The sequence below is a fragment of the Trichechus manatus genome, unplaced genomic scaffold (genome assembly GCF_000243295.1).
Source record: "Trichechus manatus latirostris isolate Lorelei unplaced genomic scaffold, TriManLat1.0 scaffold00085, whole genome shotgun sequence".
Taxonomy (NCBI): domain Eukaryota; kingdom Metazoa; phylum Chordata; class Mammalia; order Sirenia; family Trichechidae; genus Trichechus; species Trichechus manatus.
In genome coordinates, this window is record NW_004444021.1 from 8,009,634 (window position 1) to 8,030,501 (window position 20,868).

General features: G+C 39.7%; 1 protein-coding gene across 2 annotated transcripts in view; it reads left to right on the forward strand.

The window, feature by feature from the left end:
• GRM3 (glutamate metabotropic receptor 3) overlaps positions 1–14,469 on the forward strand; it is a 249,807-nt gene extending 235,338 nt beyond the window's left edge. Inside the window, exons 4-6 of one of the 2 annotated variants that reach the window (XM_004381479.2) lie at positions 5,879–6,051; positions 10,331–10,338; positions 14,110–14,183. In XM_004381479.2, coding sequence (XP_004381536.2) covers positions 5,879–6,051; positions 10,331–10,338; positions 14,110–14,183 — 255 coding nt within the window. Of the gene's footprint in view, positions 1–5,878; positions 6,054–10,330; positions 10,339–14,109 lie in introns of both variants that reach the window. The other variant, XM_004381478.1, reaches the window with a different exon arrangement.
• Positions 14,470–20,868: the final 6,399 nt, after the last annotated feature.

Consider the following 20,868-nt stretch of genomic DNA (forward strand, 5'->3'; position numbering starts at 1 on the left):
TATCTATTAAACTAGTTAAAAGTTCTTTGAACGAGTTAAAAGTTTTACTGTATATATCCAGGTAACCTAATTAAGGCATTTATCAAATAGTCTTAGTAATATACAGTTCAGATTTCTGGGCTTCAACATAATTACCATCTCCTCTGAAAGAAATAGTTCATCATCTCATCATCATTTCTCAGATTGTTGAAACCATTCATCAGTTGTTGCTGCATTGAAATTCTGATTTAGTGGTTTCAATGAATGAATATAAGAATTTATTTCTCTTGAGGCAATTAGTTTGTATCCTTTACATTTCCTAAGTAGTCGTAGGTTAAAATTTCCCGGAGACATAATGGTTTCCTCGTTACACCACGCTTACGGAAAATGAAGCGCCTCCATAGGTTGTAATAGTCCACAAATCTTTTTATTGGCAATTCCTACATTGCCAAAATCTGGAAAATTGCAGCTCAAAAAGAAGAGAAAGCTATTTAAAGCATGGAATCAAGAGACTGGCAAAGTTTAATGTATTTAGTCTGTTAAATTATGCATAACCGTGTGACTGAAATCAATACTACATTAAAGGACGAACAATAAAAATGAAGAACCTAAGTTTAATGTTAGGATAATGATCAGGCTTTCTAAAAATACATGTAAAAAATTTGAAAATCTGCAAGAAAAGATAACATAAGAACTAGATTAGCATAATCCAAGGTTAGATTAAACAAACCTTTAGAGTTTGGGGTTCAAAATGGAGAGCTATAGTCAATGTAAGGAGCCCTGATGGTGCAACAGTCAAGTGCTTGGCTGCTAACTGAAAGGCTCGTGGTTCAAACCCACTCAGCACCTATGTGGGAGAAAGACCTGGCAATCTGCTTCTGTAAAGATCACAGCCAAGAGAACCCTACGAGGCAGCTCTACTCTGTCACGTGAGGTTGCCATGAGTCGGAATCAACTCAACAGCACCTAACGACAGCATAGTCAATGTATTTTACTACCCCTCTATCTATCTTTATGGAAGTAGTTAAGAGTTACAGCTGCTAACCGAAAGGTTGGCAGTTCAAATCCACCAGCCACTCCTTGGAAACCCTATGGGGCAGTTCTACTCTGTCCTATAGGGTCGCTGTGAGTCGAAATCGACTCCACAGCAATGGAGTTGGTTTGTTTGCCAGGTTTCTATCTTTTGTCTTTATACATATATCCACTGCTATAGATCTGCAAGGATTGTTTTTTAAGTTCTTAGGTAGCCGTTCTTAGTGGACATGATTTACGGTGTTGAGACTGCAAAATGGTTAAAATGGTAATTATTTTGCCCTAGGTCTTTGATTAAGGAGCCCTGGTGGTACAGTGATTAAGCACTCGGCTGCTAACCATAGGTCAGCGGTTTGAAACCGCCAGCCTCTTGGAGGGAGAAAGATGTGGCAGTCTGCCTCCGTAAAGATTACAGTCTTGGAAACCCTGTGGGGCAGTTCTACTCTGACCTGTAGGGTCGCTATGAGTCACAATCGACTAGACAGCAATCAATTTGGTATTTTTGGTTTTAGGCCTATGATTTGAAACTATTCAAGCTCAAAAGAGCTGGCAAAAATAGAGTAGAAAATATTGCTGAGAATAAGCATAATGTTATAAAAATTAAATTTCATTGGATGAATTAGCATTTATTCCTCAAACAGAAAAAAATGACTTTTTTCTTTTGACATGATAATGATATAGTAGAGAGACTGACTGGATGCAATTATTTGAAGATATCAGAGGTTTCATCACATGACGTAAGTTGTAAGGCACATGGGGCAGAGGATGCGGAGTGGAGTTTTTTAAGGTACACATACTAGGCATCCAATCACATTAAGACTGTCTGAGGCCTCATTTACTCCCTACCAATAATGCCAATCCCAAATTTGTACAAGTAAGGAAAAAAAAAAAGTAAACTGAAGCCTCCAACACAGTGGTTTTCAAGTTTGGCTGCACGTGAAATCAAGTGGGAAGCCTTAAAACATATATTAATGCCTAGGTCACACCCCCAGAGATTCTGATTGAATTGGCCTGGCCTGTGGCCTGGACATCAGGATTTTTCAAAACTTCCCAGGTGACTCTAATTTGCAGCTAAGGTCAAAAACCACTGCTCCAATGTGTTACATACACTTCTTGTCTCACAGATATGTTTGTCTCACAGTCTGGTCTGCACTGTTTTGAAATTTGTCAGAGTTAGAAAATTGAGAAATTGCTCATAAATATCCAAACTCTTACCTTCTCTTAGCAAAGTAAAAGGCACGGGCTCAAATTTCTACATGCAGCAATTAGCTGGACACTATTAGTGCCTTCCCCTCGAGGCAGGACACTCTCTCTCCTATTCCTCATAGCCTCCACCACTCCCTGAATTCTTACACCTGACTCGTTTCACTTATGAACCTGTGTGCTTCCTATAAGCATTTGAACTTGGAATCCTTGTTTTGAAAGACTTATGTATATCCACAACAAGTCCGAAATTTAAAATTTCCCAGAGGGAAGCCATGTAGTGCAAATAGAATCAGCAGCAATAGAAAAGTATCCCATAATTCAAGAGCTACTGGAAGGAATTTGGGCATCAGTTAAGAAGGTTTATGGCTCAGTACTTTGCCACCCATTGTGAGTTATAAATAAATATAAAGCACTATTCCAGTCTTCAAGAAGCTTATATCCCAGCAGGGAAAAAAAAAAGTGTCAAACATGAAAGAATTCAAGATTAACACACGATGATTTATAATTAAATTGGTGAGACAGACTCTAAATGCCTAAGGTTGCAAAGAAAAGTTAAATTGGAAAAGCTTAGTTTTTTTAGGAATGCTCCCTAAAAATGTAGGATTTTACCCTGTACCTTGATGGGCAGGTACAATTAAGGTATTTAGAGAATAAAAAGAGTAGGGCATTTGAGGCAATAGGGAATACTCCTGAGGCAAGACAGGAATGAAATAATCAGAAGGCAGTGATATGAGTCTTACTCAGTGGTAGATGGATTGGGGGTGGGGAGGATCTAGTGAGAAATTAATGAGAATTCGAAACTGGGCCAGATTATTCATGATCTTGTAACCAGGGCTTCAACATCCTGGAATTTTTTGTTAGTTTTCTTTTCTTTTGTTTGCTCAGGCAAAAAGTGACATGACAGAAGCTAGGAGGGGAAAAAAAGATAATCCTTCTTGATCAACATTTCTGAGACCTTACTCTGCTAGATACTTAGAATACCTCTCTCTCTCATCCTCATTAACACCCTGGAAAGTAGCTAATATTATCCATAGGAGAGATAAGTAAACAAACTCAAGATAATTAGCTTCCCAGGTGACACAGTTAAGAAATAACAGGACAAGATTTTCTGATCCAAATCTATACCCTTCATACTATACCACAAACTTATCTATCCCTGATCTGAAGGATGGATTTGAAGGAGAGCCTAAAACAAGGAGAACTAATTGAAGCTATTATAAACACCCTAAATAGAGCATCAAGGCCCACCTGTTACCATTCTTCCTTAACAAGTATTACGAGCCCTGCCCCCTCAATTCCCTAGGGAACTAGCCAAAGTTCAAATTGTTCTCCTGGTTTCTGCCTTAGTGGTGGTGGTGAACGTCTCTTTTCATGCTCAGTGTAGGTACAGGTCCCTGTAACTGTTGTATGAAAAGAAGAACATCTGCCCACTCAGACAAATCCCAGTACTAATTGTTACAATCAAGAGGACCTGAATCAGATTGGAGAATTCCATCCCACCCCACCCCTCATCCCAACCCCTCAAAGGAGAGTTCCCAACAATCAGGGCACCATTCCAACAGCTCTCTTTGAACCTACTTCCTGTTTTTCAGCCTGCAAGTACCTCCCCAATTCTGCCTCACTGAAATAAAGTAAAGCACCATTTACTTGCCTGGTTGACTGTACAATTTGGTTAACATGTTTCCACCACTTGCTGTGGACTTCACGCAAAACTTGTTAATCAGCCAGTGAAACCTCATACTTCCTCTTTGAAAAAGCCATGTGTGTTTGTCAGGATTTCATTCTCATTGCCAAATCCGTCAAGAACTGTAGCGTCAGATTTTTACTTTACTGGACATCATCAACATAGGAGATATTTAAAGCCATGAAATTCAATGAGATAGCAAAGGGAAAAGAATCTAAAATTGAGGTCTAAGATACTTCAGCAATTAAAGGTAAGAGAAAAAAGCAGAAAAGATAACTAAGAAATGGTATAGCCAGTGAGGAAAGATGTGTCGAGAATGCCAAAAAGAAGGCAGTGATTAACTGTCATGTGTTACTGGGAGTTTTAGGAAGATGAAAACAGAGCAGCAGGAACTGGTAGTGTCTCTAGAGTCAGAGAACAGAACTGTAGACAATACAAACTTTTTAAAAGTGTAACTTACTAAAGACACTGGACAATTGAAACTATGAGGCTGATACTTGGGCTTTGTAAAAATAATATAAAGATTTCAAATTTATTACAGGTATGTTATACTGTATCAAGGCTTTTACATCATAGAATTAGATAGTAGCCTTTTCCCTGATAAGCTGACTAAAGGGAACCAGTATCAGAGGGATTCTGACTAAAGGGAACAGAGTTTGTAATTCCAGGCTCCAAGTAGGAAAGCACTGGAGTACTTAAGAGAGACAAGAGCTTTAAAGTAATAAAGAGGGATTATGCTTTCAATATTTAAAGTAAAACTCAGGGCTGAACTGTAGCCTGAATTTTTTTTAATCAAAAAACAGAACGAAACTTTCTAAAGTCATGTGGGTGGATTCTCCAGTTAATTGTTCAGTCTTCAGCTTTCCTTGATTAAAAAGGAAGGTCAGAGACTTGAGGGCACTATTTGGTAATAGCGTTGTCTAGGGGAAAACGAGAAAGAAATCTAAAATCACTCTAGGATTCCAGGGGGGCTCTGAGTAACTAGGGTAAATTTTCACAAAACTGATAGAAATAATTATTTTCCATTTTTCGGTATAAAAAGTGATAAAATGTATGGTATCTAATTTGGGATATTTCACTGAATCTATGGGAACTGAAGACAAGACAAATGATGAGATCAGAGAAGATGGAGAGTGAGAGCAAGAGAATGAGAAGTTCCTAGTTCCAAGGTATAGTTTCATAGAAAGCAAAGAGGGAGAAGTGAAAATTCCCTACCAAGATTGGGTTTATGGACACCTAGAGAACAAAAAGATTGAACAATGACTACCTGAAGAATCAAACTTCCAGAGAGATGCCATGAAATAATGAAAAGAGCAGGTACTCCAGAAGAAAGTTGGTTAACCCACTGCAGTTGAGATGATTCTGACTCATAGCAACCCTATAGGACAGAGTAGAACTGCCTCATATGGTTTCCAAGGAGCAGCTGGTGGATTTGAACGGCCGACCTTTTGGTTAGCAGTCAAACACTTAATCACTGGCACCACCAGGGCTCTGAGGAAAGTTGGTAGTGCTCCTAAAATGTGAATACATAAACCAGTAGCTGAAAGACAGAGCTCCCAGCAAGAAGGGGGGATGGAAAAATGTAAAAGGCCAAGTTCACTTACTGAAATCTTTAGCAATCTAGCAACTTCATTACTGAATATTTAGGTTTTACTGTTTAGGATTCTGACTTCAGTGGCTCTGCAGAAATTTCTTTATACAAAAATAAAGAAAAAGATAAACAAGAAAACACATGTGAGGTCTTGGCAAGCACCCAGGAATGCCCCACACAAATAGTGTTTGCTTACAAATCCTAAGTAATATTTCCATGAACACCCCATACTCAGAAGACCCAATTTAATGACCGTCTCAGTCTGGCTGTAATAAGAACAGAGCTGTGGATGATTCACAGTTTTTCAGGGTTTGGTCTTGTTTCAAAGCCGTCTTCAGTTAGATACCTTTACAGCCAGGCACTTATTAGGCAACCTTTTCTTGCAGGTGCAGACGACAACCATGTGCATCTCCGTTAGCCTCAGTGGCTTCGTGGTTCTGGGCTGTTTGTTTGCACCCAAGGTGCACATCATCTTGTTCCAACCCCAGAAGAACGTGGTCACACACAGACTGCACCTCAACAGGTTCAGTGTCAGCGGAACTGGGACTACATATTCTCAGTGTAAGTATAGAACTCATCGCTGACTTCTTCATAAATAGCATTGTGGTAGGGACCAGGCTGGGAGGGGGAGCAATGGACACAGGCAAGAATAGGCAACACACGTCCCCATGAAAAATCTTGATTCAGTTTTAGTAAATACTGATTCAACTGTGCGGGAGGTGTCGTGCTAGGTGCCGGGGATACAGTGGTAGGCAGAAGAGTCAGTTTCTGTTCTAGGGGTTTATACAGGGAAGAAAGACATTAAATACACAACTGCCATTAGGACTTTCAACCATGTTGTGGAGTCAGAAAACCTGGCCTCTAATCTTGACTAACTAGTTCAATAGGTAACCTTGAGAAAATTACTTCATTGCTCCCTGGCTCAGTTTACTCATTAGACTAGAGGATTGGACTAGATTGGTGTTCTGCAGCATATATGTCACACAGGTGCTGAAAGTGTTTCCTGAAAAGTTAAAAGAGGAAGAGATGGAAAATGCTACACTCTAAACACCTCCTTGGAAATCCATAACACCAATAGCATGTTAAAGGTTTTGAGAACTGCTGTAGCAAAAAAACAAAGAAAGTTTAACTTTATTATTCACAGCATTTCTTAAAAAGTATTTGACCACGGTAAAACCAGGTAACATCCCATGAACACACCTCAGAAAATGCTGGAATAGCTCTTCATCCGATTTCAACGACATAATGTTTTTTTCAGCTGAGAACCAGCTGAGGGGCAGTGGGAACTTAAGGATCCCAGGATAATGGCCCAGTCCAAAATGCTCTCTCTTGCTGGCCTACAAATATCTGAAACACTATCCTTAGGGAATCACTGATTTAATTCTTTAGAGTCCTCTGAAGCACAAATGTACCTGGAGGGGACAACTTTTTAAGACATTTTCAATTAATCTTTAGTATGAAGTAGGAGAAATTAACTGACAGAAGGATGAAGGGGAAGAAGGGGAGTGGAATCACGGGGTGGGGAAGGGAGCCTGGAAATGACAGAGACAAAAGACTAGTTCACAATTTTGCCTTGAGTCGATTAGGAAGGATACTTCAAAATAGCTCAGCATCACAGGGTGAGCAATCACATTAGTGCCCCAATTTCTCCAACGATGTACAAAATGTATCAGCGCAGTTCTTCCCCCAGCAAAGACAGGGAAGACCGACAGGCTGAGAGTGCATGCTCAGTGATACACTGTATACACACAGAGGCACCTGGTCACTAGAAAACAGTTACTGAAAGTAGGAACTTTCCTTCCAAAGGCAGGGTAAATTCAGAGACTTTGAAATCCTAAACTCATACTGTAACACTGCTCCCACACCCGCACACATAAGCAAACATACTTTGTGTTCGGATGAGAAAGAAAAGAGGTCATTTCTTTCTTTTGTTCAGCTTTAGAAGCAAATGGGCTTCCCAGAGCTGGTTCCCAAGTATAGGCAATCGAGAACATATGCTGGGAATGTAAATGGAATTGTATAATTTTGAAGGAGACAGCTGGGTGTACACATGAGGTTACTCACCATATGACCCTAAAGGATTCATGCAGGTCAGAATGTTGTTGGCACTCAGATGGTTTTGTATCAGCATGGATTGGGTAGCGAGGTATGGAATGAAGTATGCCCAATAGTATTCAGAGTTGTTATATACTTGGTCCTAGGGAAATGTGTGTTCCTCTTGCTCATGGTGATCATTCAGATGTATGTATGTCATTACCATTAAGATCAGCCAAGAGGCTTCTGCTAACTAATGATGCCTGAGTTTGGGTCCCAGAGGAACTATTGGCATATGGAAATTGATTCCCTCTGCCAAAACCTTATTCAGAAAGTCACTTGTCTAGGTGGTGATGAACGAACTGCTCAATTAATAGAATTATTCTTTATTACAAAGTATTTTCACATTATAAAAAGGAAGCTGGAGTATAAAAAGATTAAGTGAACAGTCTTCCAGAGTCACAGAAGGCATAATTTTTTCACGTAGCTACAGCAACAGAAAGCAAGTACATAATGACCAGACTCTGCACCTATCAGTGGCCAAGCCTTTAAAAACACCCAAGGAGCAGGGAGCAAGCCCCTATTGAAGTCTGAATATGACTTTATAAAAGAAAAAAATGAAGCATAATGCCCAAGTTTCTTCCTTACACTGCAAGTTCAGAAAAACAGAGTAATATGCCTGCACTGTAAGTTCAGGGAGTCCCATAATGACACTGTGGACTAGCCTGGCCAGGCAAATTAGCAAGTTATTTGGCAACACAGACTGAATTGATGGCCTTCTGCTCCACAGGCATAAGTATATTATCAACATAAATCCTCACTGGACAATGCAGCAGGAGCCTAGAGTATTCAGCAAGTTAGGCCATCTGCTCCAGGCAGAATGCATCTGAATCAGAGAGATGTCAATCCATTTTCCCTTTGGAAAGGAATGTCCCATCCACAGCATTCTTAAGAACCTCATCCCTTTCCCTTTTGCTCACTTCCTCACTGAGGATTGGAGAATAGTGAGTCTCCAGCTATAACAGAGAACCCTACATATATTAGAGAACTGATGTTTACTACTTCTTCCATCTTCTGTGTTAATATTTCCATTGTATTTGTCTCACAACTGCTCTTTTCCAATCCCTGAATAATTTGCCCTTTACCTCTAATAGTACCCTAGGTTTTCCCCAAACCAAATATTGCTCACCTTCTTTAATAGCAATGGCTACAGAGACTGGATCTGGAAGGGACCTTAAGGATCATTTATCTAATAACTTCATATTTAGGTGAATAGGACCCTATCGATTACATACTTTAAGGAACTTGGTAACTGATGTCACAGATAAAACACTCAAAAGCTGCAATATGGTTCCTCTGGCCTTTCTGGATTTTTCTGTCTCAGCTCAGTTACAATATTCATCTCAGAGACAATTCTGACAATGACTACCTTAGCATCTACAAATTCAGTGACTTTTTAAAAAAGTTAAATGTTTTTCTTTCAGCCCCACACCTGACAGCATCTTGTTCTCTCAGCATATATGTAGATCTGTATTCCTCTCAAAAGCCTCATTCCAGGGAGTTCGCAACATAAAGCATGTCCGTGTGAGGAGACCTCAGTGGTTCACACAACCAGGCTGCACACAGAGGAGACGTGATCTTCCAGACAGGCTACCCATAAGCGTTCTCAGAAATGTGATTTGACGAAGACAAATAAAAGAATATTATTAATAGTGACTATTTGTCAAACGCATAATTGCTCTCATCTAAATGGTGCTTTGAAAACAAGTATCATTTTCTTGAAGTAAATTACATTGTATTGCCCCCCACACACACTGGAATATAATGTAAACTCAGAAAGAGTTCCTAAACCAGAGAGCTCACTATTCCATGAGAGATATCTATAGTCATACACATTTCTATTTATTAACTGCCTCTAAAACCCAAAACCCGCTGCCATCAAGTTGATTCTAATTCATAGCGACCTTATCAGACAGAGTAGAACTGCCCCTAGGGTTTCCAAGGAGTGGCTGGTGGATTCGAACTGCCAAACTTTTGGTTAGCAGCCTGAGCTCTTAACCACTACACCACCAGGGCACTGACTGCCTTTGGGAACATAAAGTATATATATTTTAAGAGAAATGTGTATGTAATCAGATGCTGCCGGTATATTGATTTCAGCTGTCAATATTTTAAAACAAAGCAGGCGAAGGGTCTGACATCAATTTATTACGCTCCATTTCTCCTTTCTACTTCCTTTTCATTTGCTTAAGTGGAATTCTCTGGAGAACATCCCTAAGTGGAGAGGACTATATGCTTTTAGCAGAGAGATCCCTACTCGTGTGCAAAAAACTAAAGATGACTGCTTTACCTGGCATAATTTCAGAGGCTTTGGGAGAGGGCCTCTTATCAAGTAAATATGACCAATCTGATGGGTGATTCTTTCGTTCATTGAAGAAACATTTGGGCTCAGACTCAGCTCTAGGCACTGGGGAAGTTGGAATGAACAAAGCAGACAAACTGCTTTCATAGTGCTTGTATCCTAATGTGGCAGGAGGGCACAAATAGACAAACCAATAATACATAATATATCAAATGGAGATATAACATTGATAAAATAACATGGGGTACAGGCAAATAAGGCATTCTGGGAAGGAGAGAGTTACTTTCTATAGGGTCTTCAGGGAAGACTTCCTCGATAAGGTGACATTTGAACAGAGACCTGACGGAAATGAAGGGAGCGAACCATGTCAATATCTCCAGGAAAGACATTCCAGGCACAGGAACAGCAAATTCAAAGGCCCAAATTTTGGAGAACAGCAAAGAGGCCAATGTGGCTAGAATGGAAATGAACAAGGGCGAAAGCGGGAGGAGATGAGGACAGAGACGGAGTAGACTACGTAGGACTTTGGAGATCATTGTAAGAATTTTTGCTGTCCTACTGAGAGAAATGGGAAATCATTGGGTTTCAACAAAGCTGTGGCCTGATCTGACTTTTAAAGCCTCATTTTGGCCATGTAGGCAGAAAACAACATAGCGAGCAGGCAGAAAGATCACTTCAGAGGCTGTTGCACAGTCCAGGTGTTGATGGTTTAGACCGGGGTGGTAGCAGTGGAAGCTAATAAAGTGTTCAGATATGCTATATAATTTGAAGGCGAAGTGAGCAGGATTAGCTCCACCAGATAGGAAGATTAATGCCTGCAATTATGTTACTAGAGTTTAACACTTTGACTCAGAATTGACCTCTAAGCATAGTAACACACACAGCTAAGACTAGTTGTTTGAACTTCAGGGTGAATGAGTTTCTGATCTTTGTCTGAGAACACATTTGGACAGAAGAGAGGAAAAACCAGAGATGTTTGGCAACTAAGAGGAAGAGAGAAGGATACAGAATGTGTAGAGTAGTACACAAAATTATTGAGTCCTTTCATTTACAATTATCCATTGGACATCCACTTTTGTACTTCCTGAGGGAGGAAGGAGACACAGAAAGAACGTTAGAAAGACAGATGAAGCAGAAAAAATGTAGTAAGGCTTGTAGTTGAAATTTAGTAAAATGTAGTAAAGCATGTAGTGAAATTTCTGCTAAGGTAATTAAACTGTACCGTGGGTTATAAAAAGGTACATGATATACCTTCTATTTCCACTGCTCTTGTCTCACAAGAAATGAAATCACTGAATGAAGAAGTTTTTGTTTTTATACAGTCCTAACTCCACATTTGGGAACAAAATCCTGGGCTTATAGATTTTACCCCACATTATAATGAATATAATTTTATCTCAAATCTACTATTAACAGTTTGAGACCATTACTTGGGTCATAAAGGGAAAACACTCCCCTGAGAAAATAGTTCATATTTCTTAATAATTGATTCTATGTCTTCCATGTGAAATCTCTGACATACCCAGGCTACCAACCCAGTGGCTAGTAATGTCATCATCTGCCCAAATGACATAGTAATCACCAGATGAACTTCTGGAATGGGACCAAGGGGCTCTAGCACAAGGAAAATAAGGCAAAGAGAAATAAAATGAGTTCAGAAAGGCAAGGCAGTGGACAGCTAGTGGAAACTGGATTCCAGACATTAAAACATTTAAATACGCAGACATCCTGGGAAAAGTTATTTGGGGTCACCAGGAGCAAGGAAATGGAACAGATGAGGGCGAACTGGAATGTCTGTTCTGTTTAAATGTTTATTTTTTTCCCTGCGTCTGATGTATTACACAGTTATAGTAACACACTGATTCTCAGGAACCATGTTTCAGCCACTAAACTGACTAACAGACTTGGCAACCATAAGAATGTATTAAATGAATACATGAATATGCTTAGCATTGATTGAGAGCCACAGTTACCTGAAAAAATAGGGTCATTTTCTCCAAAGCCTGGCCAGCCTGTGCATTACTCGCAGAAGAGAAATAAATTTCACAGAGCAAGACAAAGCCACCACTTGGCTGCATTGATCCTCCAATGCTTCACAAAGCTTGTGAAGCAAAATATGCCTGTTGATGGGTGTGAATTGCCCTTTTGTGATCAATGGTGAAAATATTAGGTCTTTTTCAGATAGCTTCAAGTTTTCACCTTGAATGGGAAAAAAAAAAAAAAACCACCACCTTATCCTAGAGTAACTAACAGCTACTACTCACCCCAAGTCTCAGGAAAGCCAAAAATATGCCTGCATGCCTCTTATTTCTGGCAGAAAGGGTGATTATAGAAATCTTCGTAACTGCACTTAAGAAAATGGGCTAACCTTACCCCATTAAAAATCTCATGAGAATTTCATCAAATAATAACAAAAGCTCATTACATGCACACAAAAAAATGATAGTACTTTGCTCTTCCACATACTTTACTACCCTGGGGAATAACAGATGGGCTAATATGGGAGGCATATGTAAAATATTTATAAAAGGCAAAGTAATTGAGGTAGTAAACTCATAAAAAATAATTTCCTTTACTATATGTCCAAAAATGAGAGTATTTTTTACATAACAAAATATATTGGCAATAGCTACAGATGAAACAGTAAAAGAGAAGCATAAAAATACAAGTGACAGTCCCCCCAACACATTAAAAAAGGGTTTAGGGAAAAACTAGCTGCAGAAAGAGTTTGGTGTGTTTGGTGTCGTTATTCCTTATAGGAAGACCTTGAATTTGTATTATTTTCTCCCAGAAGAATTTAGATATTCTGACATAGGACATTCCCTTTAATGAAGCAGGTAGATGGCTCAAAGTTATTCTGTAAACTTCTATAATGATGTCCATGGGGTGTATAAGTAAAAGACTATTTTAAAACAGAACTTGAAGTTTTCCCATGCAGCCCCTATATTTACCTACCTAGTCAAAACACACCTAATCTTTAGGAAATTAGAATGCAATGAGCAAGCCAACTGTAAAAGCACACTTGAAGGAACAGCATTCCATCAAGTTCCACAATAGCCTGGGAACATCAGAGTAGGTTTTGATATAATCTTAAGGAATGCAGATAGAGAGGGTATCAGACTAGTCCAAGGTAGATAAAAAGGGGCCTTAGCACACCAGTCTTCTAGACCTATGCCCATGACACATCGTTCTTCTTCAATCTCTGAAAATGAAAAACTGCACAGAAATAATAAAACTTGATCCTGGAGAAGATACAGAAATTAGTCAAAATGTCAAAGGCAGTACACCTGCCACGGGGAGCTCACAACCTGAGCCAGTTCTCTGCAGTGGTAGGTGATGGTCATTGCCACAAGGTGGCTTGAGAAGCAGAAAGCCCACCTGCCCCAAAACAAAGCTGCCCATGAGCCTCACAATTTCTGGGCACTTCTTCAGGCTAAAAAATTGTTTCCTTCTTGAAACTTCCACTGGTTCCCACTTTCTTTGAAATTGAAACATTCATACAGCTAGGTACTTGTCTGTACCTAGATTTTTCATAAAAACAAAACCTTAGAAAAAACAAGTTAATAGCTAAGAATTGTAGCTGGGAAAACTAAATGTCAGAAAAAAGAATATACATACCCATATTAAACTTAACCCATGACACTATTATCACTATTGTCATTAAAAAGAAGATGATCCTTTCGGAATGTCTTCTTTTCTGAGCACTGTCATGAAATTGAAGCTCTCAGCTCCCCAGCCCTCCCTAATGTTTTCACTAAGGTTATCCACTTGCATTGAAAATGTATCAAAGCATTTTCCAATGCAGTGGAATTCACAGATGACTCGTAGGGTTATCTAAAAGTCATCTCTGACCAGAATATTCATTAATGTATTAAAAATAGTAATTAACGTAACAATGTGTAAGAAAATGGCAGTGAGCTTTCAATTTTACAAATTGTATTTTAACCAGTTTCTAGATTACCAAAGTTAATTTTAAAGCCACAAGTGACTTTTTCGACAATGATTATACTTATACTTCTAGATGAGGTATGTTCCAGGATGCAAACTAATTTTTAGCAGAACATGTTTAGAAAGTTTACCTACTACATCATTAAATCACTTAGCATTTTCCAAAGCCAAGTTAAAATGTTTTAATTTCAACTAGTTTCTGAGATTATTCATGCCATTACCCATGTAGCCCACCAAACTAACTGAGTTTGCTGTCCTGTTTGTGTTTTCCAGCCTCTGCAAGCATGTATGTCCCAACGGTGTGCAACGGGCGGGAAGTCCTTGACTCCACCACCTCATCTCTGTGATTGTGAAGTGCAGTTCAGTTCTCGTGTTTTTAGACTGTTAGACAAAAGTGCTCATGTGCAGCTCCAGAATATGGAAACAGAGCAAAAGAACAACCCTAGTACCTTTTTTTAGAAACAGTACAATAAATTATTTTTGAGGACTGTACAGTAACTAGTGATGTGCTAGAACTTTTTAGGCTGATTTTAGTGCCCCTATTATTAACAATTCCCCAGAACATGGAAATAACCATTGTTTACAGAGCTGAGCAGTGGTGACAGGGTCTGACAGGGTCAGTCTACTAAAAAATATGGTGGCAATATTAGGTAACTTTTTTTCCTATGAAGTTTTTTGTAGGTCCTTGTAACTAATTTAGGATGAGTTTCTATGTTGTATATTAAAGTTACTTTATGTGTAACAGATTGTTTTTCTCAGCACAAAATAAAAAGCATCTGTATTAATGAAAAGTTATTGACAAGAAAACCTTCAAGGTTTTCCAGCATGCTGGATAATGGTTTGTTCTTTTTGAATCACTTAAGGTAATTTGGATATGTTGATCTCAGATCATTTCTACTTTTCATGTTGAAAGCAATGGTCTAACTGCCTCCCTTTGCATCTATACATGCTTTGAGCACAAGTTGTTACCCTACCAGATCCACACTTTCTTCCAGGTCATAATGATCAGAGACTGACTGGCAATACCATAAATATCAGACTATCTCAGTGGCCAGATGACAACACAGATACTAGTTGTTCTAAGCCACATTTGTACAGCAGCCCAGAATTTGCCTAAGTAGGTAGGGCTTGGAGGCAAGGAGAGGGTTCCTACATCTTGAATGCAGAACTTGTCAGAGAAGGTCTGGTGGCTCTTATTTCCAAAAACAACCTTAATTACTATGAAGGACACTAGAAAAATGTCTTGTCATTCCATTGGAAAATCACTCTCACTATTCATAGCTGAAAGAAGCAATAAAAATGCAGGGTATTTTATCTTCCTATGCTTTTCCAAAGTCCCAGGAACAATGTTCAGGCACACAGGCTTGTCCCTAAACTTGAATATTTTACTAAACTAAATAAAGGAGTGAACAGGAAAAGCATGGATAAGCTAAAACTGTAAAGGCTTATTCTTACCAATGCAGTCTTATTTCTCCCTGTAAACCCTTCAGTCAAAAATCATTTATTAATGTAATAAAATTTACTAAGAGAACCAAACAATCTACCAGGTCCTGTGCCAGGAGCCATGGATAGAGTGCATTCATTTCCTGTGGCTGCCGTAACAAATCACCACAAACAGGGTGGCTTGAATTTATTCTCTCTGGAGACCGAAAGTCCAAAGTAAAAGTGTCAGCAGGGCAGCACTCCCTACTGAAGTTCTAGCGGAGAATCTGTTCCATGCCTCTTCGAGCCTCTGGTGGTTACCAACTTCCTTGGCTTGAGATCACATCACTCCAATCTCGGCCTCTATCTTCACGTCACCTTCTCTATATCTGTCTTCTCCTCTATGTGTCTCTAATATAGACACTTGTTATTGAATTTAGGACCCACCCAGGTAATCCAGGATGATTTCCTTATCTCAGTAACCTTAACTTAATTACATCTGCAAAGATCCTTTTTTCCAAATAAGGTAACGTTCAGAGGCTTCAGGGATTAAGATATGGACATATCTTTTTGCAGGCCACTATTCAGTGCACTACCAAGAGAAAGATGAATATGATACAGTCTTTGCCTTTAAGAAGAGAAGAATCAAGGCTAGGAGGGAACCCACAAGCTGCATTACCAGGACGCAGATAATAAGACATACTGATACTATTTTTAAAACATTCAAAAATAATGAACACATGCACAAACACCAACAGGGCTGGCCTTGAAAGAAATAAAGTGAGGAGTTAGGTGTTAGAAATTTCTTATCTTCTTTCTCAGTGCATTTGAATCAGCAACCTAATCAACCACTCCAAAATCTACCAGATGCTCAAAGACAACAGCGCCCACCAGTCCCTGGATTCTCATATTCAAATAAGAACCTGAAATTTGAGGAGCGGGTGGGGTAGATTGGGTAGTAGATTCAACAGAACTAGATGACAAAAATGAATTCTGCTGTGACTGAAACTGGCAGGAGTGCTAGCTAAGTGTGCTCAGAATGAGCATCTGCTCAGGATAAAGGCTGAGGCAAGGCTGATAGGAGAGAAAATAAACTCAACCCACTGATGGAATGTGACAGTCTGAGGAAGACAATATCAGACGGGTGGTTCAGAGACACAGCTGATGCCTCAAACAATCAAATTGATCATGGATCTTTTAAAACAAGACAATTAAGCTTGTGTATGAATCTTGAGAAAACTGTTTTTGAGAGCTAGATTTTTATCTATGGCCACTGTATTTCACGCCCTGATAGTAAACTGAAAATGCATTAACTGGCAGCTCTCATCGTTTCCTCTTCCCTTGCCACAAGCTTTGTTGCCGATTTGAAACTGCATCATCTAACATGTGATCCCTAGAGAAATTAAAAAAAAAAAAAAATTTCAGAGTATGTATGGAAAATAACAGCTATAAAATCTCTTTTACATAAGCCATTTCAAACAGATAGGTTTTTCATTTATTTATTTTTACTACAGTAACGTAACAACATTTCATCCTTCCAGAATATAGCTAGTTGAGCCTATCCACCTTTGCAAAAAATTCTGGAATCTAAGGAACTCAACCAGAATGACATATCATAAAACATATATCACAGCCTAATAGTATGCTCAACTATCATTGGTTTTCTGGGTGTTTACAGCATCTGAAGTGCTCTGAGTCTTCTCTAGTTTAAATATTAATAGGCTCTCTTGCCCAACTCAGGTTTATCATTGTAAAATAAAATGGTCCCACTTTCAAGCCGTGAGGCAAACTGGTTAGCAGACCATGCAGAGGCCAGAGAAAGGAAGTAATTCAGTCAGTGTACTTGTACAGTCTTTGACTTCATACTTTCTCTTGGCTAGTCCCTCCTTACTCGCCTCGCCTAAGAGCTTTGGGCCCCAGAGTTCTTCAGCAAAGTGCTGTAAGCATGGGCAATCCAAGAAAAGTGAGGTGCCAGGAAGATGGAAGTGTGGATTGTAACCTCCACAGCTTTTCATCCAAACCCATGAATAAAGCAATGACTAAACTCCCGCTCTGTGACAGAAGGTTTAGATTTGCACAATTTCTATCGACTTATCTGTTTTATTTAAAACCCAACCAAGCATGATCAGAAATCAGTCATCTGAGAGAAAGGAAATACTGCCCTCCCCACTCAAATTTACCAATAGTCACAAGCTATTTACACAGAACTTTTTCCATGAGTCATTAATAAGATGAAGAAAATTCTGGCAAATTAAAAGCCTTACTGAGACATTTTGTTCAAGGAAATGAGAGATCTGCTTCTTGAACCACTAATCATTAAAGGAATTCTAAATGTCGTTCACAGCTCAATAACTAAGTCTTAAAGTAGGATTTGGTAAATGTCTGAAGATTGAGGTGTATCCTGCTTGAACACATGCAAATGGCTCCAGTCTCAGGGCTCAAAATCTATGCTGAAGCTATTTTTATGCATCAATATTATGTACTTCTACATGGTTACTTTAAATGGGTCTCTATATAAGATGGAATATTATCCCCATATCCAGTCACCTTAGCAATAAATGTTATATAAACCCCAATGAGAGAAGGCTTTTAAATCCATTCTGCTAATTTACTTTGAACCAATTCACTTGCTTTAGTTTTATCACTTGCTAATCAATATTCATAATTCAGTCCAGAACTACAAGAGAAACTTAGGAGAGTATCTGGCTTTGCCTTTGGGTAGGTGATTAAATCATCAAGGGCAAGAACCTGTTTTCACACAGGTTCTTATGAACAGTTTTGCTTGCAGTGGGTTGCAGTGACTCAGACCAGAAGTCAAACCAACAGTCAAACCAAACCACAGCCAATGGCCAAATCCAGCTTGTCACCTGTTCTTGCCACCTGTTTTTTGTAAGGCCCACAAGTAAAGAATGTTTCTACATTTTAAAATAGCTGGAAAAAAATCAAAAGAAGAATAGTTCATGATACATGAAATTTATACAAAATTCAAATTTCAGTGTCCATAAGCAAAGTTCTATTGGAACACAGCCACATCCCTTCATTTACATATTGTCTATGGCTGCTTCATGCTACAAATGGTAGATCTGAGTAGTTGCAACAGAGACTGTATGTCCTGTAAAGCCTAAAATATTTACCATCCAACCCTTTACAGAAAAAGTTTGCTGCCCTCTGATTTAAACAATTGCAATATTAATATTAATATCAATTAATTTACTTTTCAATTAGTTATGCCCATCTTAAAAGTTCTACTTCTTTCATTTATGATCCTAACATGGACTCATTTGAAAATGTTAAACCAAATGAAATAAAACCCAGCAAAAGAGTAATGTCTGATTAGTTACTATGAAGGTGAGCTCCATTTTAGCTTCTATTATGTATTGAATTGTGTTCCTCAAAAACGTGTTGTAAATCTTAACCTCTATGATTGTGGTTATAATCAACCCCATTTGGGAATGGGTTGTGTTTGTTATGTTAATGAGGCAGGATTAGTGTAGGGTGTATTTTGAGTCAATCTCTTTTGAAAGATTAAACAAGCAAGGAGAAGCAGAAATGGAGGAAGAGAGATGCCAAGCCATATGATGACTACCCAGAAGAACCTCAGAAGAGACAAAGACCTTTCTCCAGAGCAGATAGAGAAAGCCTTCCCATAGAGCCAGCACTCTGAATTCGGACTTCTAGCTTCCTAAACTGTGAGAAAATAAGTTTCTGTTTGTTAAAGCTACCCACTTGTGGTATTTCTGTTATAGAAGCACCAGTTAACTATGACAAGATTTAGCACCAGGAGTAGGGTACCGCTCTAACATATACCTGAAATGTGGAAGCGGTTTTGGAATTGGGTAATGGCTGGAAGATGGAAGAGTTTTAAGGTTCCTAATAGTCACAGCTTGGATTGCTTTGTAGAGACTGTTGCTAGAATTATGGACATCAAAGGTAATTCTGGTGAGGGCTCTGAAGGAAGTGAAGAGAGCTATAGGAAAAGTCTCTGTCATCTTAGAGAATACATACAGTGCCAGCGACAGAATGTTGCTAGAAATGAGGACATTAAATGTGCTTCTGGTGAGGCTTTAAAAGAAAATGATGAACATGTGATCGGACAATGGAGGAAGGGCGATGATTTTTATGCAGTGGCAAAGTTGTCTAAATTCTGTTCAAATGTTTGGTGGAAAGTAGAACTTGTAAGTGATGACCGCGGGATCTGGGTGATGAGATTTCTAAGCAAGATCTTAAAGAGACTGCATGGTTTCTCCTTGTCGCTTATAGCAAAATGCAAGAGAGAAGAGGCGGACTTAAAAATGAGCTGTGCAAAATGAAAACAAAACAAAGATTTGGAAAATTCTGTTGTACAAACTAAGGACAAGAGTCCTAGAATGTTCATCAAGGATGTAGCTACACAATCTTTTGTTAAAGAGATTAAGCCTGCAACTGATGGATCAAACCAACTACCATAGCAGAAAACTCATCAGCTTAGACTGAAGGGGTCAGAGACAAGACAAAAGGAAATAAAACTGTCTGCCTCTTGGAATGCTACAGGCAGGAAGCAGGCTAAAGGAGCTATATCTGTTGTCCTCCAAAAAAGAAACGGACCAAACCTAGAGCAACTCAGAGATCCGAAGTTAGAAGGTGCATGGAAAGCAGGGCTGCCTCAATTTCAAAGGGTGGAACCATGGACTGCTAGGTTTCAAAGGGTCAGGCCATGGCCTCCTAGGTTCCCAAGAGACAAATCTTCACTAATTTGGTTCCGGACAGTGGGGCTACCATTTAGTTTGGCCAAGAGGATGGGGCCCACTGCCCAAAGCTGAGGGAGCAGGGGTGCCATGCCCAAGGGGCAGAAAAATGGGGACTGCTGGGGCCACGAGGGTGGAATCGCTGCTCAGAGGTGCTAGAAGAATGGGGAAGCCCAAAGCCAAGTAAGCAGAGTTGCAGTCTCAGTGGGCCTGGAAGGAAGAGCTGAATGGCTACATAATCTTTTGTTAAAGTGATTAAGCCTGCGACTGATGGATCAAACCAACTGCCACAATAGAAAATCCATCAGTTTCACTGAAGGGGTCAGAGGAAGGATGAAAGGAAGAAAAATTGTCTGCTTCTTGGAATTCTAAAGGCAGGAAATAGGCCAAAGGAGCTACATCTGTTGTCCTCCAAGGAAAGAACCATCTTGGAACACCTCAGAGATCAGCAGAACTGTTGAAAGGAGCATGGGAAGCGAAGCCTTCTCTGTTTCAAAGGGTGGGGCCACGGTCTCCTGGATCTCAAAGGGTGGGGCCACAGCCTCCCAGGTTTCAAAGAGTTGGATCTTCACCAACTTGGTTCCAGAGTGTGGGGCTGACTTTAAGGTATGCCAGGGGGATAGGGCCATCACCCAAAGTTGAGGGGGCAGTGCTGCCATGTCCAAGGGGCAGAAGAACAAGGCCTGCCAGGGCCAAGGGGGTAGGGTCACCACTCAAATGGACTAGAAGAATGGGGCCATCCAAAGCCAAGGGAGCAGAGTTGCCATCCCAATGGCTCTGGAAGGCAAAGCTGAAGCCCAAGGCTGAGGGGCCTCCACCCAGAATCCAGAGGGCATGGCCAACACCCAGAGTCTGGAGGTTGGGGCTATTGTCCAGACCATCCCAG